Genomic DNA, 16,662 nt, shown 5'->3' with positions numbered 1-16,662 from the left:
CACGAAAAGCTTATTCATCTCAAATGTTGTGCACAAAGTTGTTACATCCCTGTTAGTTTGAGGATATCCCTGCTGGCCAAACCCTCCCTAACCCGGACGACACGGAGCCAATTGTGCGCCGCCCTATGGGCCTCTCTGTCGCGGCAGGCTGCGACAGAGCCTGGACTCAAACCCAGAATCTCTGGTGGCACAGCTAGCACTGCAATGCAGTGCCTTAGACCACTGCGCCACCCGGGAGGCCTACCACAGATGTTTTAAGGGAGCGTGCAATTAGCATGTTGACTGCAGGAAGGTCTACCAAATCTGTCAGAGAATGTAATGTTAATTTCTCTACCATAAGCTGCTTCCAGCATCGTTGTAGAGAATTTGGCAGTAAGTCTAACCGGCCTCACCCGCAGACCATGTGTAACCACGCCTACCCAGGACCTCCACATCCAGCTTCTTCACCTGCAGGATTGGCTGAGAGCAGCCAATTGAACAGCTGAGAAATACTCATCAGTTTCATGTCTGTAATAAAGCCTTTTTTGGGGGGAAAAACTCATTCTGATTGGCTGGGTCTGGCTCCCCAGTGGGTGGTCCTGGCTCCCAGGTGAGTGGGCTTATTTCCATTCATGTGTGATCAATAGATTAGGGCCTAATGAATTTATTTCAATTGACTGATTTCCTTATATAAACTGTAACTCAAAATTGTTGCATTTTATATTTTCTTCAGTATGTATGTATTTGTGTATCCAATAATCTGAGACAATACAGTACATGTGATCCTTGGTATTTCTAAGTGCGGGAGTAACAAAGGGGTGAGAGAGAGGACAGTGAGCTGGTTAATGTGGCATGAGGAGAACTCATCATATGAGAGCCTTTGGAAACGCAGCTGTGGTGAGGTCCTGACTGGGCTCTATTTTGTCTCTGTCACAGATCTCGCAGTACATGTCCCAACGTGATACCGTTTAGATTTATTTAGTTTTGTGTTGTCTTGTAATGTTCATAGTGAAATCCCACTTACAGGGTCCTTCACAATAGCTTGTTTTAGACAGCAGCCTGGTGGGTAATTTACAACCTACTGTTTGGTTCCTTATTATTATGGAGGGAAGTTACTGTAGTAATAATAGTAACCTGTTTTGTCACAGTAGCTCTACTGTGTGTGTGCAACTGTTTAACACACAGTTCTGCATCATTCATTTTGACACAGTACAGTGGCCATTTGCATGAAATTTGGGAAGTCATGTTTGCACAATCATATTCTTAAAAATAAAAAAAATCAATGTATTATCAAGGGCTCCCGAGTGGCGCAGCGGTCAAGGCACTGCATTTCAGTGCAAGAGGTGTCACTGCAGTACCTGGTTCGACTCCAGGCTGCGTCACATCTGTCTGTGATTGGGAGTCACATAGGGCGGAGCACAATTGGCCCAGCGTTGGCCGGGTAGACCGTCATTGTAAATAAGAATTGGTTCTTAACTGACTTGCCTAGTTAAGGATAAATAAATCCAAGCCAAGTGTCATATTTCCGTTAGTTATGTAATGGTTATTTTCCAGCATTGTATAATGCAATGCTTGATCAATTTGCTCTGTATCCCATAATCTATTTCACTTTGATCTTATCTTCCAAATGCCAAAAATGTGTATTTAATATTTTTTATATGTATTATAAATTGTTACATTTGTGCAATTTATTATTTTATTTTTTATTTACTATACCACCTTTTTACCTTGGCATCTCAGTGACGCCTCTTGCACTGTGATGCAGTGCATTAGACCACTGCGCCACTCGGGAGCCTGAAGTTGAAAGTACTTTCCTAAAGTACTCTGCTAGTATTTATAGTACAACAGAACCACAGTCGGTGTAAAGTTGATCAAGGAATTGGCAAAGAGGAAACCACACCGTGTCAAATGTTTATTGGGTGAGAGAAGAGGACAGGGTAACGGTTGCATACACGTACACATCCACTACAGCTTGTCTCTGGTGTATCGCTGATTAGATCAAACCACACATTGTGCAAGTCACAATCAGTATATGGAGTTGTCCCCATACACCAGTCACAGCTTGAATTGATTCACCTCCAGTCCACTAGGTCATGCCTGATAATGCGCCTCCAATATCTCACCTTCTGCAGACTGATGCTGTGTTACAAAGTTATGTGCCTTTCAACCACTGTGTCCTCTCTCTAAATCACTGTTTCAGGCTGCAATTGAGAATTTCTTAATTGGATATCCTTCATAAAAGCTACCCAGAGGCAACTGCCATCTACTGGTCTCGGATGTTTATAACATGTGCTAATTAGAAAATGGTGGAGAGTACTTGGCTAGCAATACCCATAATGGCTATATAATGGAAGGAGAGATGTGATGCTGCATATTGTGAATAGGTGTTTTAATGCATCTTTTAGTTGCATCAGAATGCGAAAGGACCTGGCAATATTGGTTTACCTATACATTCTTGAATTCACAATGAATGAATTGTCTGTGTTTTTCTATCTTTTTGAGTTTTTTTTGTTTTGTCAAATGACATGCATCAACAGATACGTTGATATAAGCATCCTATCAAGACACATGGGGTATGATCATTTAATAAGGTGAGCACAGTATTGAATAGGCTTGGGAGATAGTGGGGCAAAAAAGTATTTAGTCAGCCACCAATTGTGCAAGTTCTCCCACTTAAAAAGATGAGAGGCCTGTAATTTTCATCATAGGTTCACTTCAACTATGACAGACAAAATGAGGGGGGAAAAATCCAGAAAATCACATTGTAAGATTTTTAATGAATTTATTTGCAAATTATGGTGGAAAATAAGTATTGCATATAATTAGCATATTGGAATAGAAAATACTCTAAAGTTTCCAAAACTGTTACAATAATGTCTGTGAGTATAACAGACCTCATATGGCAGGCAAAAACCTTTCCACTTCCTGGTTGGATTTTTCTAAGGTTTGTTGTTTTTTAAAAGTGATTTGCCTATCCAATATACTGTCTATGGGTTCAGATTGCACTTCCTAAGGCTTCCACTAGATGTCAACAGTCTTTAGAAAATTGTTTCAGGCTTCTATTGTGAAAGGGGAGCGAATAAGAGCTGTTTCAACCAGTGGTCAGGCTGAAAGCCTTGGAGTTTGTCGCGCCCGGCCATGAGCACGAGCTCCGTTCCCTTTCCTTTCTAATGACAAAGGAATTGTCCGGTTGCAATATTATTGAAGATCTATGATAAAAACATCCTAAAGATTGATTATATACATCGTTTGACATGTTTCTACAAACTATAATGGAACTTTTTTGACTTTTCGTCTGGACTTTGTGAGCGCGCTTTGCATTTGGATAACTGGACTAAACGCACAAACAAAAGGGAGGTATTTGGACATAAAGATTAACTTTATCGAACAAAACTAACATTTATTGTCTAACATGGAGACCTGGGAGTGCCATCAGACGAAGATCATCAAAGGTAAGTGATTCATTTTAATGCTATTTCTGACTTTTGTGACACCTCTCCTTGGTTGGAAAATGGCTGTATGGTTTTCCGTAGCTAGGCGCTGACCTAACATAATTGCATGGTGTGCTTTCGTCGTAAAGCCTTTTTGAAATCCGACACCATGGCTGGATTAACAAGAAGTTTATCTTTTTAAAATTGTGTATAATACTTGGATGTTTGAGGAATTTTAATTATGAGATTTCTGTTTTGAATTCGGCGCCCTGCAATTTCACTGGCTGTTGGCGAGGTGGAACGCTAGCGTCCCACATATCCCAGAGAGGTTAACACCCGCCAGCTTAACCCGGAAGCCAGCTTCACCAATGTGTCGGAGGAAACACCATTCAACTGACGACCGAAGTCAGCCTGAAGGCACTTGGCCTGCCACAAGGAGTGATGAGTCAAGTAAAGCCCCCACGGACAAACCCGGATGACGCTGGGCTGATTGTGTGCCGCCCTATGGGACTCCCAGTCACGGCCTGGGATCGAATCCGGGTCTGTGACTCCTCAAGCACTGCGATGCATTGCCTTAGACCGCTACGCCATCTTTTGATATGTATTTTTTTTAAATTACATTTGAATATTTGTTGCTACTTTTTAAGTAAATACCTGCTGTCAACTTGTGCAATGTTAGAGAAGATTGCCTTCATTTTACCTGTCACAATTGTTAATTATGAAGCTTACCGGTAGTCCCCAGTCATGTGGTGTTTGTTTACAAGCACACAATAAGGAGAGTCCGGAGCCTTATGAGTTGCTAACACGCGCCAGAAGAATGTATGCCTGCTAGATATCTCATAACTATTAAGATAACTTTCTAAAATGTGCTAAATGCTCTGCAATGTGCCATTTTGATTTGCAAATTTAGTAGCTAAGTGGTTATCTTCTTCCAAAATCAAACTTTGCTTAGAAACAGCAGAGAATTCCCCCCCTCGATCAAGCGCCTTTGTCTAATATTTGTTTTGTGTGCAACAAACTGTGAGTAGCATTTTTGAGTTACTTGTATAACTTTGAGCTGGGATGTCTGTCCTGCAAATGGTTTAGAGCAGAGATTGTATCAAATGTGTTCAATGCGCTCTTTAGCATTCAGTTAGTTTTCTCTATGGGATTATACATGTACTTATTAGCATTGCTAACATTTGGATTGCAGAAGTGAAGTGGGGTTTGAAAATAGCGCCCCTTGTGTTTAGTGTTGGTATTACCGAATATCCTGGGATGGTATAAGGTCGGTATAATCTGGATACCGCCCAAGCCTAGTGTTGAAATAGGAATTGTGTTTATTACTAGAGCTACAGATTTGATCATGAACACAGACCTGCTGTGAGAATATTAATTGAGCAGGATCAACAGATTTTCTTTATCGTTCATATGATCAGTTTGCCAGTTCAGCTTAATACAGAGATTCTTTCTGCACATCTTTGTCCACCTGGTTCTCCCTGGAAACACAACAAACAAAAAACAAGTCTCGATTTCACCTACTAGTTTCCATGGCAACATAGCTGTTTTGGGGAGGAGAGCTGTACTCCACTTCTCTTTAAGAAAAGCATAATTAAAAAGGACAGAATGAGATGAAGACCGTGAGCAAAATAGATGGAGGAAAACATGAGGAGTGAATGCTAGAGGAAGATAGATTGGTGCAGGTTACCACAACAAGGTGTTGTGCAGGATATGACTTCTGATGGTTATTTTAATCTGTTTGCTCCTGTTCTATATTGACTTTTTCGTTTGAGTTTCTCAGAGATGCAAGCTTCCCCCTATCATTTGTGAATTTCGTATTTTATGTGTGGTGTGTGTGTGTGTGCGCGCGCGTCCAAGTACATGCAATTTACGTTCAATTAAAAATGGTTTTGAAGAATGACTTTGGTTTTCAAGAAATATGTGATATAGAAATAGTGTGTAATGAAAACCCTCCCGATTTCACAGTATGGCTACTACATTTCAAGCATCCATCTCAGGAGGGAGATGCGATGAAGAACAGCTAGCTTGCTCTATCACCTAGAGAGCGAGATGTAAATAAAGGGAATTTGTTTGTTCTTTTACAGGGGGAGGGAGACACAGGGAGGAACTGCTTATTTGTTCTATTACACAGGAGAGGCAGAAAAGGAGAGATGCAAATAAAAGAACAGCCTGTTAGCTTCAATGAGGGCAACATAAACTAAGGAACTCCGTTAATTTGGCCCCGGTGTGCTAGTGCAGAGGGAGGGCATCAGAAGTAAAAGGAACAGCTTGTTGATTTGACTGGAGGAAAGGTGTCACTAATAACGGAACAGAGGGATGGAGACGCAGAACAGCCTGTTGACATTTCAGGCCATGTGACCAGAAATGCAACAGTCAATCGTGCAGCTGAATTTTTTTTTTTTTTTTTCTCTCCCTCGCTTTACCCCTCTAGTTCTTTTTTTCCCCTTAACTTTCCTTTACTAGTATCAATTCCCAAATATTCAAGGATTTATGTCACAATAAAGTAAACTGCTTGACTACCTTTTGGGGTCAGTGATGGAAAAACTAGCAGCCGGTTCAAATGTGATATTAGAGCAACCATAGGATGGCTCAATGCATGACCCAAATGCAGAAGTAGGCCTTTTCACATAGTCCTGTATTTTCACACAGTCCTATAAGGACATCTCTGTTGGGTGTTGAATACTGCCTTGTACAAGTTGTCAGTACAGTGATCATTGTGACTTACCAATGAGCGATTGTTTGTTAACACTGCTTGCCTGTGTTGGTCTTGTATTCGTCTTCACAAGTGTGTAGCCTATATGAATGAGTGGTTGACATTATTTCTCTCCTCTACTGGTCTCTAGCCCACGGGGTACATGGAGGCTGCCCTGTCCTACAGTACCATAGAGGACCTGCAGCTGCTCTCCTGGGATAACGCCCCCAAATACTGTGTGCAGCTCAGCTTCCCCGGGGGCACAGTCCTCCTGCAGGTATGTTCTGCCCCCCTCCCTCCCTCTTCATGTCGTGTGTGTGTGTGTGTGTGTGTGTGTGCCAATCATGTATCTTTTACTTGACTATGTGCCCTAACAGGCAGCCAACAGCTATCTGCGGGACCAGTGGTTTAATTCTCTACAGTGGAAGGTAGGATTACTAAGTTGAAGTATTCATTGGTTTGCATTCATCGGGGTTCAACAAGATTCACAGCACTTTGGGCAGAGATTTTATCTGTAGTCTACACAGAACGCTGCATACATTTCCTTCATGCATTTTTGAGTTGGTTTGATAAGCACATAAAACTGTATCTTTATGTGAGTATGTGTGTGCCTCTTTATTTCCAACCAGAAAAAGATCTATAAGTACCGTAAGGTTCTGAACAACCCAAGTCGCTGGGAGGTGGTTCTGAAGGAGATCAGATTGTTGGTGGACATGGCCCTGACCTCTCCCCTGCAGGATGAGTCCATCCACCAGGCCCCCCTGCAAATCATCTCCACCCTGCTGGCTGAGGTAGGCCAATCTGCAGGCCACACACACACACACACCTGCTACTGGGAGGTCAGCTCAAAACCCACAGATGTCTGCTGTTTGGCAGAATAAAAGTTGTTTGGGAGTGTCTCTATTACATTTATTTGTCTGAGCTCTCTGTTGCTGATCATACCAGTCTTATTTCTGTTGTCCCCTTCCTCCTCAGAACACCAACCTCAGCACTCAGGACCATGAGAACATCATTGTGGTGAGTTTTTGAAGTTGCTGTTATAGTGTAATGGTGGATTCATCGGGATGTGTTTGTGTCCCTAACCCCATGGGACCTGGCCACTAGATATGGGATGTTGCAGCTCTTGAGGTACAGTTTAATGTACACTTTTTTTTTTTTTACATTGGAGCAGTTGCTCACCTAATTTACCTGCCTTGGGGTGAATTACAAGCTAAGATGATGAGAGAATTATAGGTACACCTGTGTATTTTTAGGGTGACTTCTGCAGTAACTCTTAGGAATTACAGGCTAGGCTTAAGCTCTCGTGGACATATTATGTAAACATCAATGGTTGAGCATCTGACCAAATTATGCAAGATTTTAGTTTCGGCTTAACCGAGGTTAGGCTAGCACTCTTTATTCACCCATGGCAGGTTTATCAGCTGTATGCCCGGGCTACACTTGGAATACACTGTCCAACGAAATGCTTACTTACAGCTTCATTCTCGATAATGCAACAACAATAAGAAAATATAAGAATACGAACGTAAAGTAAATGGCTCAGTAGAATAGAATACGCTAAAATGTGTATTCTATTCTAAGTACAATACAGATGGGCACAATTTATAGTCCAATATTTACAAATGTTTTTGGGAAGGGGGATTGGGGGAAAATGTTTAAATTGTGTGGTATTTAGCAATAATAATGTGAGTCTGGTAGCAGCAGTTGTAGTGTGTGTAGCGTGGATGTGTGCATGTCTGTGCGGGTGCGTGCGTGAGAGAATGCATGTGCGATTAGGTGCGGAGAATCAGAGCAGGTGGTTGGTTCAGTTATCTTGTTCACTAGTCAGATAGCTTGTAGTACTTTAGTTTATTTTTTGTACTTTTGTCCCTTTTTTATCCCCAATTTCGTGATATCCAAATGTTAGTTACAGTCTTGTCCCATCGCTGCAACTCCCAGACTCAGGAGAGCCGAAGGTAGATAGCCATGCATCCTCTGAAACACGACCCCGCCAAGCCGCACTGGTTCTTGACACACTGCTCGCTTAACCCGGAAGCCATCCGCGCCAAATGTGTCGGAGGAAACACTGTACATTTGGCGACCGAAGTCAGCGTGCATGCGCCCGGGCCAGCCACAAGTAGTCGCTAGAGTGCGATGGGAGGAGGACATCCCGGCCAGCCAAACCCTCCCCTAACACAGACGACTCAGGGCCAATTGTGCGCCGCCTCATAGGTCTACCGGTCGTGGCCGGCTGCAACACAGCCTGGGATTGAACCCAGGTCTGTAGTGCCTTATACCACTGCGTCACTCAGGAGGCCCGGCTAGTACTGTTTCACCCAATTTATGTATACTGTATTCTAGTCATGCCTCATACTATATAACTTATTATAAAAACAATTCTGGATAGTTTTTTTTTTCCGTTTTTATTGCTAGGTATTACTGTGCTGTTGGAGCTAGAAACACAAGTGTTTCGCTGCACCTGCTATAACGTCTACAAATCTGTGTATGTGACCAATAAACTTTGATTTTATTTAGTAGAAACTGTCTCTGAGCCTGTTTATCAGACCTCATGCACATGGTCATTGTAAATAGAAGATCACATGGCTGGGGAAATTGTGAAGTTATATTAATCAGTCCTGTCTCTGGTATCTCTGTGTGTCCCTAGGCCATCGCTCCTCTCCTGGAAAATAACCACCCTCCACCGGACCTGTGTGAGTTCTTCTGCAAGGTAAAGATGGGCCCCACTTCAACCTGTTGTCAAAATCAAATCCCATAACTGCCTTGGCCCTTAGTGCTTGTGTAACGGAGTTGGATTGGTAACCTCACTACTCAGCTTGAAATGCCTCCACCTGCGCCATCGAATAGTTAGCTTTTCAGTGGCGTAGCTGGTTAAGGCATTGTCTAGAGGGTGGTCACGCGTGTTTGCGAGGACAAAGGACAGATCAAGGGCCGGTAAGAGAAGGAAGCTGTACTGTTAAGCAAGCACAGTGACGTCCCTCACACTAGGGCCATTATTGGAGCAGAAGATGGTTCCACTATGCTACCATGGCTGTCCTTAACAGCCCATGTACAGTTTATCCAGGCCTAGGTAATAGATTCACATTTATTGTTAAGATGATGGAGTGAATGGTTGTTTTGTGCAGCACTGTCGGGAGCGTCCGCGGTCCATGGTTGTGATTGAAGTGTTCACCCCTGTGGTCCAGAGAATCCTCAAACACAACATGGTGAGCTGAGCGTTCCGTCTTGTTCCCTGTGTAGGTTCACACTCAGTTTGTTTCTTTTCTTCTGTGGTTATATACTGGAGTGTCAAAGCCCACTGTGCCTCCTCTCGTCCTCTCTCTGTCCCCGTGTTTATTTCTCTGCCTCCTTTCTGTCTGTGCCAGGACTTCGGGAAGTGCCCCAGACTGCGTCTCTTCACTCAGGAGTACATCTTGGCTCTAAATGAGCTCAACGCTGGGATGGAGGTCGTCAAGAAATTCATTCACAGGTGAGTCAGTGACATGTCTTTAGGACGGTGTTTTTTTTTTTCTTCCACCAACCAGGAAAGCTCAGGCCCTAGTTATTTTCAATAGTACTCCATGATTTACTCTGCTTTCTCCCTGTTCCATGGAGTCTATTGGGTGCTAATTGTGTGTGTGGCTGTGTTCCAGCATGCATGGCCCCACCGGGCAGTGCCCTCACCCCCGTGTCCTGCCCAACCTGGTGGCAGTGTGCTTGGCTGCCATCTACTCCTGCTACGAGGACTTCATCAACAGGTGAGTGATCTGCTGCACTGTAGATCCAACAAACAGACTCTACTCTCTGGCCCAATGAACGTCCCTGGTTAGCTTAGGTTAATCACCTTCCCTTTAAAACATTTACAGAGGTGTTGACTTGAGTAATGAGTTATCATTATAACATCACCCCTGGGTCCTCAGCCCCTGTAGGAGAAAATTTGCTGGATTTCCGTTGCATTGTCACCCCAGAGAATCATTGCTCGGATACATGACCCTCAACACGCTCCCTCTAAGTATACAGGGGCTAATGCCGTTGTAACAGAGGCCTGGCTACAACCCCCAGCAGAATGACATGTATTCTAACTGTGGACTTCTGAGTGTTAGAGTCTTGAGACGATTATGTAATGTGTGATACAATGACTCTCCATTCTTCTATTACACAAAATGGTCTCTCCATCTCCGCAACAATATCTCTCTCTTTGTGCAGCCGGGACAACTCCCCCAGTCTGAAGGAGATAAGGAACGGCTGCCAGCAACAGAATGAGCGTAAACCCCCTCTGCCACTCCGCCTGCTCCGCCCAGAGCCCCTGACACCCGTACCCACAGGTCTGCTGTCCCTCTCCCCTCCCCCTTCAGCTCCCCTCCCCCTCCCCCCACACTGCCCCTCTCTCCTCCGCCTTCCATCGTCAACTCCAGTGAGATCCTGGTAGAGTTGGAACGCAACAACAACACTGCCAACGCCAGGCGTAAGGGCCCAGGGGGAGGCGACAGTGAGCCCAACCTGATCGACTGTCTGCTGGTCAGCCCCGCCCTCAACGCCCTGTCAATCCAGCTGCCTGCCCAGGCCGACCGCGTGCTTGGCTGCTTCGCACTCATCCTCAAAATGCTGTGAGTTACCACTACTGTTACTGTATCCCCCCTGCCTTAGTGTCTGCCTTACTGTGTGTGTTTAAATGTTAACAAGGGTTCATGTTTGGCACTATCTGTGTGGGCTGTGCTGAGTAGCTCAACACAGCTGCTGCCTCTGATGTCCTACTGGAGAATCATTCAAAAGGAAGGAGTGTCTGCTAGTGTGTCTCTGAATGGATGGATGACATGGGTGTGACGATGTTTTGCAAGAGGGAAGTGGCACAAATGGTTCTATTATGTGTGTGGGAACGGGGAATGACTGTAACTGTGACACTTAACAGACAGGAATCTGATCCTCTCCTCGTCCCATTGAATTGATGGATTTGTTTGGTGTCATAGGGCGACACTCGGGTTACCTCTCGTGATTCCCTGTGTGCCCAGCCCCCTGCTCTCATTATGTGTCCACCTTTCTGTTCTTACTCTTATCTCTTTCTCTCTGAAACCATTCAGGTCTGACTACGATGACTGGAGACCCGCCCTGGCTAGCCTGCTGCAGCCCATCCCATTCCCCAAAGAGTAAGTCTACTGCCCTGGCTCTACACCTATCCACTTCCACCTCTTGTGCTCCCTCACCTTTTCCTGGTCACTCCCCGGCCCTCCACCCTTCCTCCTCCAGGCTTTGGGGTCGGGCGGGACTTTGGGTGAGGGCCTGTCTTCGCCGTGTAGTGGCCTGGGAGTGGTGTTGACGTGGGTGTGCTGCTGAGGTGCCCTGCTGGGGATGAGGCGCCCCCCTGAGTGGCTGTTGTAATTGGCTCCTCAGTCCGGGCCCTCATTACCAGTCACCTACAGAGGGATGTTGTTGTCACAGCCGGCAGACTCACCTGCTGCTCACCTGCGCACCAGAGCCTAATCCAAGCGTTCAGGCGTCATTAGAAAGGGCAACAACACTCCGACACAACTCCTAGAGGGATTGAGTCAGACAGAAAACACACACCCCCAACTTCCGATAGATTGACGTGTATTTGTGTGTTGTTGCTCAGATATGTTCAAACCAACAAAAAATGGGCCGTGTTTCCTATGCGATCCAGCTGCAATCTGTTCAACATCTTACTGCATGTGTAAACATGTTTTATTCTCCATTTAATCATAATTATTGTATTTCATCTTGTTTTTAATGTGTATTCTTACCACCTCTTTAGGGCCCTTGCACATGCCAAATTTACGAAGTAAGTATCTACAGCCATGACTTCTAGTTAACAAATGTTACATTTCAGTTACCGTCCTACAAGGAAAGCATGAGGATTGTGCCTGACTTGTCTGTCTGTTTTGAACAGAGAGCTGAAACATGTTATTCAGAGGTTTGCAGAGGACCCCAGACAGGAGGTTAGTGTGTGTGTGTGTGCATCTCTGACCATACATCATTGTTTCGCCTTAGTTCAGTGTTGGATTTGTGTGTGTGTGGTAGTCATTGTTGTGTGGTTATTGCAGGTCCACTCCTGTCTGCTCAGTGTGCGCTCAGGAAAGGACGGTTGGTTCCAGCTCTACAGTCCAGGGGGTGTGGCTTGTGATGATGATGGGGAGCTCTTTGCCAGCATGGTGAGTGATTGGTGGTGTTACCCTAATAATCCTGATCCTCATACCTACCTTCTGTTCTGATTGGCTGGACTTGACCTTTGACTCTCTCCTCCAGGTTCACATTCTTATGGGCTCCTGCTACAAAACTAAGAAGTTTCTCCTGTCCCTGGCTGAAAACAAGCTGGGGCCCTGCATGCTCCTGGCTCTGCGTGGGAACCAGACCATGGTTGAGGTGTGTGTGCCCTATGTACAGAGCTGACTTGTTTTTAGAGGTGTGAGTGCACAGGAAGCAGAGGTGACCTGTGTGTGTGTGTGTTTGTTTCAGATCCTGTGCCTGATGCTGGAGTACAACATCATCGAGAACAAGGACACCCAGCTGCAGATCATCTCCACCCTGGAGAGCACTCCGGTGGGCCTTCACATGTACGAGCAGCTGTGTGACAGGCAGAGGGAGCTCAAAGAGCTGGTGAGTTACTACCGCACTGTGCACAAACAAAGGCTCGAACACGACACGCTCAACCTCCCACTGCATTCCCAATTCTACTGTAATGTCTTCTCAAAATACACAAGGTCTGGGCTGTCAGCGGACAACTGTAGTTTCTGCTCAGTTAAAACTGTTACTACTCTACACTGTCCACTCTGCTAGAGTTATCTATTCATTATCCCGTATTACCTAGTGTTTCTGTATTGTTACTTCATGCAAATATGAACCCTTTATCTCATTTAAGAGACCTCCTATTTCATCATTGGCACATTGCTCAGACACCACCTGCTGTCTGAATAGGGAACTGCTGTAATCAGTCGCCATTTTTTAAATTTCCTTTCCCCCTCAGCAAAGAAAAGGAGGCCCCACCCGACTCACTCTGCCCTCCAAGTCTACAGTGAGATTGGCTTTTATTACACTACTGCCATTTCCTCAAACATTATTTGTTTTTCTTTCACCCGAACATGTGATAATATTTTTTTATGCAAAATGTTCAAATGTAACTTACATTTTGTGAGAAAGATGACCTGACTCTCCATGTCTCAATTCAATTTGAACATGTCTCTCCCTGCCTCTGTATCTGACCATGTCTCTGTGCATCTCTGAGTAGGATGCAGACCTTGCCAGGCTGCTGAGCTCTGGCTCCTTTGGGAACCTGGAGAACCTGAGTCTTGCCTTCACCAACGTCACCAGTGCCTGTGCTGAACAGCTCATCAAATTGCCCTCTCTCAAACAGCTCAACCTTTGGTCCACCCAGGTCAGAACACACACACACACACACACATCACATCACATTTTTTGTTTTTATTTGAACTTGATGAGTAATACTCTGTATGACTTTGAAAGACACATCCTCTCTTCCTGTTTTTGTCTTTCCTTCAGTTTGGAGATACAGGATTGCGGTTGCTGTCTGAACACTTGGCATGTCTGCAGGTGTTGAATCTGTGTGAGACACCAGTGACCGACGCCGGCCTGCTGTCCCTCAGCTGTAAGAACTCATCTAAATCATTTGACTTATATGCTACTCACATATGGGGCAAAAAAGTATTTAGTCGGCCACCAATTGTGCAAGTTCTCCCACTTAAAAAGATGAGGCCTGTAATTTTTAATGAATTTATTTGCAAATTATGGTGGAAAATAAGTATTTGGTCAATAACAAAAGTTTATCTCAATACTTTGTTATATACTCTTTGTTGGCAATGACAGAGGTCAAACGTTTTCTGTAAGTCTTCTCAAGATTTTCACACACTGTCGCTGGTATTTTGGCCCATTCCTCCATGCAGTGATGTTTTGGGGCTGTTGCTGGGCAACACGGACTTTCAACTCCCTCCAAAGATTTTCTACGGTGTTGAGATCTGGAGACTGGCTAGGCCACTCCAGGACCTTGAAATGCTTCTTACGAAGCCACTCCTTCGTTGCCCGGGCGGTATGTTTGGGATCATTGTCATGCTGAAAGACCCAGCCACGTTTCATCTTCAGTGCCCTTGCTGATGGAAGGAGGTTTTCACTCAAAATCTCACGATACATGGCCCCATTCATTCTTTACACGGATCAGTCGTCCTGGTCCCTTTGCAGAAAAACAGCCCCAAAGCATGATGTTTCCACCCCCATGCTTCACAGTAGGTATGGTGTTCTTTGGATGCAACTCAGCATTCTTTGTCCTCCAAACACAACAAGTTGAGTTTTTAACAAAAAGTTATATTTTGGTTTCATCTGACCATATGACATTCTCCCAATCTTCTTCTGGATCATCCAAATGTTCTTTGGAGTGTGACTGTTTGAGGTTGTGGACAGGTGTCTTTTATACTGATAACAAGTTCAAACAGGTGCCATTAATACAGGTAACGAATGGAGGACAGAGGAGCCTCTTAAAGAAGAAGTTACAGGTCTGTGAGAGCCAGAAATCTTGCTTGTTTGTAGGTGACCAAATAATTATTTTCTACCATAATTTGCAAATTAATTAATTAAAAATCCTACAAAGTGATTTTCTGGAATTTTTTTTCTTCTCATTTTGTCTGTCATAGTTGAAGTGTACCTATGATGAAGGCTTCTCATCTTTTTAAGTGGGAGAACTTGCACAATTGGTGGCTGACTAAATACTTTTTTGCCCCACTATACTTCACACCTGCCCCACAACCTCATACATTCAGTATAGAACAGGCCTTCCACACAGCCTCCTAGATCTATATATGTTCATGTAGGTTAAGGTGACATGTTTATGCGTGTCTCTTCCAGCCATGAAGAGCCTGTGCAGTTTGAACATGAACAGCACAAAGCTCACAGCAGACACATACGAGGACTTAAAGGTAAGATGAACCGCGAGACCCTCTCTGTTGACAAGAACACCGAATTATAGTTTGTGGTATCTTATCTTTTCTCCTCTCTCTCTTCCTGTCAGGCCAAACTCCCCAATCTGACGGAGGTGGATGTCCGCTACACCGAGGCCTGGTGAACACATCCTGTGTGACATCACTAGAACACCAACTCCCACACCATCCAAACATGAGGATTACCTGATATCAACAGAACACTTAGTCTCTCTTACATCAACAACAAGAGGATCCTCTCCCATCTGTAGACGAGGACCTTTTTTTTAAAATCTGGAGACGACATCAGAACGCCTGGACCTCTCTAGTAACATCATGTCAAGCGAGAATTACTATCTTTCTAGTGACATCATCAAAATACAAGGAGCTCCTTTTTAGCGACATCATCAAAAAAGCAAGGACCCACTTGTGACACAAGGGACCTTATCTTTCTCTCTCATGCGTGGTTTCTCACTCAGTTCCTGTCCACATCCTATTTGCCCTCAATAGACTCCTCATAGATTTATTCAGTGTTGTGTCAAATGTACACAGAACACCATGTAAACAAATGAATCTTTCTCCACTCCCTCTCTCCCACTCTCTCTGAGGACCTTTGTTTAAATGCACTCTTCCCTCCATTTACTGGGAGCTCTTCTATCCTTGTCTGATCAAGGTTAGATAACCAGGTCACATTCCAGTACACTTTTGATATTGCCTCTAGTTCAATCCAAATGTAGCTCTAAAGATGTGTCCAATTGTCATTTCGGTCTTGTTTTTTTTGTTTGGGTTCTTTCAGGTTCAGATTCTGGCCTTTCCAGTCCTTTATTGGGGATGAGGTGCTACCTCAAACAAAATAAAAATTGCAAGACTGTGCCTAATTCCTCATATGACACTCAATCAATTTTTATCAACTTGAATGAACATATTTTTCCAGACATCTCTGCATTCATATATTGTGTGTGACATTTAAGCAGACATTTCAGGAGCTCTGCTCTGTGGTTGCAACACTATTAAAAGGAAGAAATGTTTCCTTTTAATTTGTGTTTTCAATGTACATAACTCCCATATTTAATAGAATGATTGTGTAGTAGGTGGTCTGGGACTGCCTTGTATTTATCATTTCTCAACTTCATATCCCTCTTTCTGCCTCCCATTATTTTCTCATATGTTAAGACACTTTCCAGGCATACCGCACTTGACTTTTGTCACACAATCAATCAAGATGTTGCCTAACATTCTTATCCATGCTGAGGCCTAAACTGAAGCCCTATGTGCACCTTGCATCAACCTCTCAATGTTGACTTTTTGGCATGATGGTACAAGTTTTTCTAAAGATAAATATGGGATACATTTTGATATTGGCTGTAGATATACAGGCCATGGTCATCCTTAGGAGTATTTTGTGATAAATGTCAGGAGTGAACAGACTCTGTAGAGGCAACAGCATGGTGTATAGATGACCCTGTTTAAAAAAAAACAGCACATAACCTGCCCAGAGTCTAGAATAAGACCTTTGTGGTTGGTCGGTCAGTACCAGAGTGGAAAGCCAAACAAGTTCATTTCTGTTTCAATCCATTTTTTTTTGATGCCATACTGCACTTCAAAACACAAATATATTGTATCATACATCAGTACTATCTGATACAGTGGC

At 44.0% G+C, this 16,662-nt stretch overlaps 1 protein-coding gene across 1 annotated transcript in view; it reads left to right on the top strand.

Annotated features, from left to right (window-relative positions):
- The window catches only part of LOC112218482 (C-Maf-inducing protein), a 35,012-nt gene extending 18,350 nt beyond the window's left edge, over window positions 1-16,662 (top strand). The window contains exons 2-22 of the mRNA XM_042301479.1: window positions 6,254-6,379; window positions 6,480-6,530; window positions 6,732-6,893; window positions 7,078-7,119; window positions 8,747-8,809; window positions 9,225-9,305; window positions 9,465-9,568; window positions 9,732-9,836; window positions 10,285-10,433; window positions 10,478-10,685; window positions 11,157-11,222; window positions 11,846-11,872; window positions 11,981-12,029; window positions 12,135-12,242; window positions 12,337-12,453; window positions 12,547-12,687; window positions 13,055-13,102; window positions 13,316-13,462; window positions 13,588-13,693; window positions 14,941-15,011; window positions 15,104-16,662. Of these exons, the coding sequence (XP_042157413.1) occupies window positions 6,254-6,379; window positions 6,480-6,530; window positions 6,732-6,893; window positions 7,078-7,119; window positions 8,747-8,809; window positions 9,225-9,305; window positions 9,465-9,568; window positions 9,732-9,836; window positions 10,285-10,433; window positions 10,478-10,685; window positions 11,157-11,222; window positions 11,846-11,872; window positions 11,981-12,029; window positions 12,135-12,242; window positions 12,337-12,453; window positions 12,547-12,687; window positions 13,055-13,102; window positions 13,316-13,462; window positions 13,588-13,693; window positions 14,941-15,011; window positions 15,104-15,157 (2,025 nt within the window). The 3' untranslated portion in view covers window positions 15,158-16,662. The remainder of the gene's footprint in view (window positions 1-6,253; window positions 6,380-6,479; window positions 6,531-6,731; window positions 6,894-7,077; window positions 7,120-8,746; window positions 8,810-9,224; window positions 9,306-9,464; window positions 9,569-9,731; window positions 9,837-10,284; window positions 10,434-10,477; window positions 10,686-11,156; window positions 11,223-11,845; window positions 11,873-11,980; window positions 12,030-12,134; window positions 12,243-12,336; window positions 12,454-12,546; window positions 12,688-13,054; window positions 13,103-13,315; window positions 13,463-13,587; window positions 13,694-14,940; window positions 15,012-15,103) is intronic.

This window comes from Oncorhynchus tshawytscha, linkage group LG19 (assembly GCF_018296145.1).
Source record: "Oncorhynchus tshawytscha isolate Ot180627B linkage group LG19, Otsh_v2.0, whole genome shotgun sequence".
Classification (NCBI taxonomy): domain Eukaryota; kingdom Metazoa; phylum Chordata; class Actinopteri; order Salmoniformes; family Salmonidae; genus Oncorhynchus; species Oncorhynchus tshawytscha.
The sequence above is the reverse complement of the archived record's forward strand: the minus strand, read 5'-3'. Positions and strand labels throughout refer to the sequence as shown.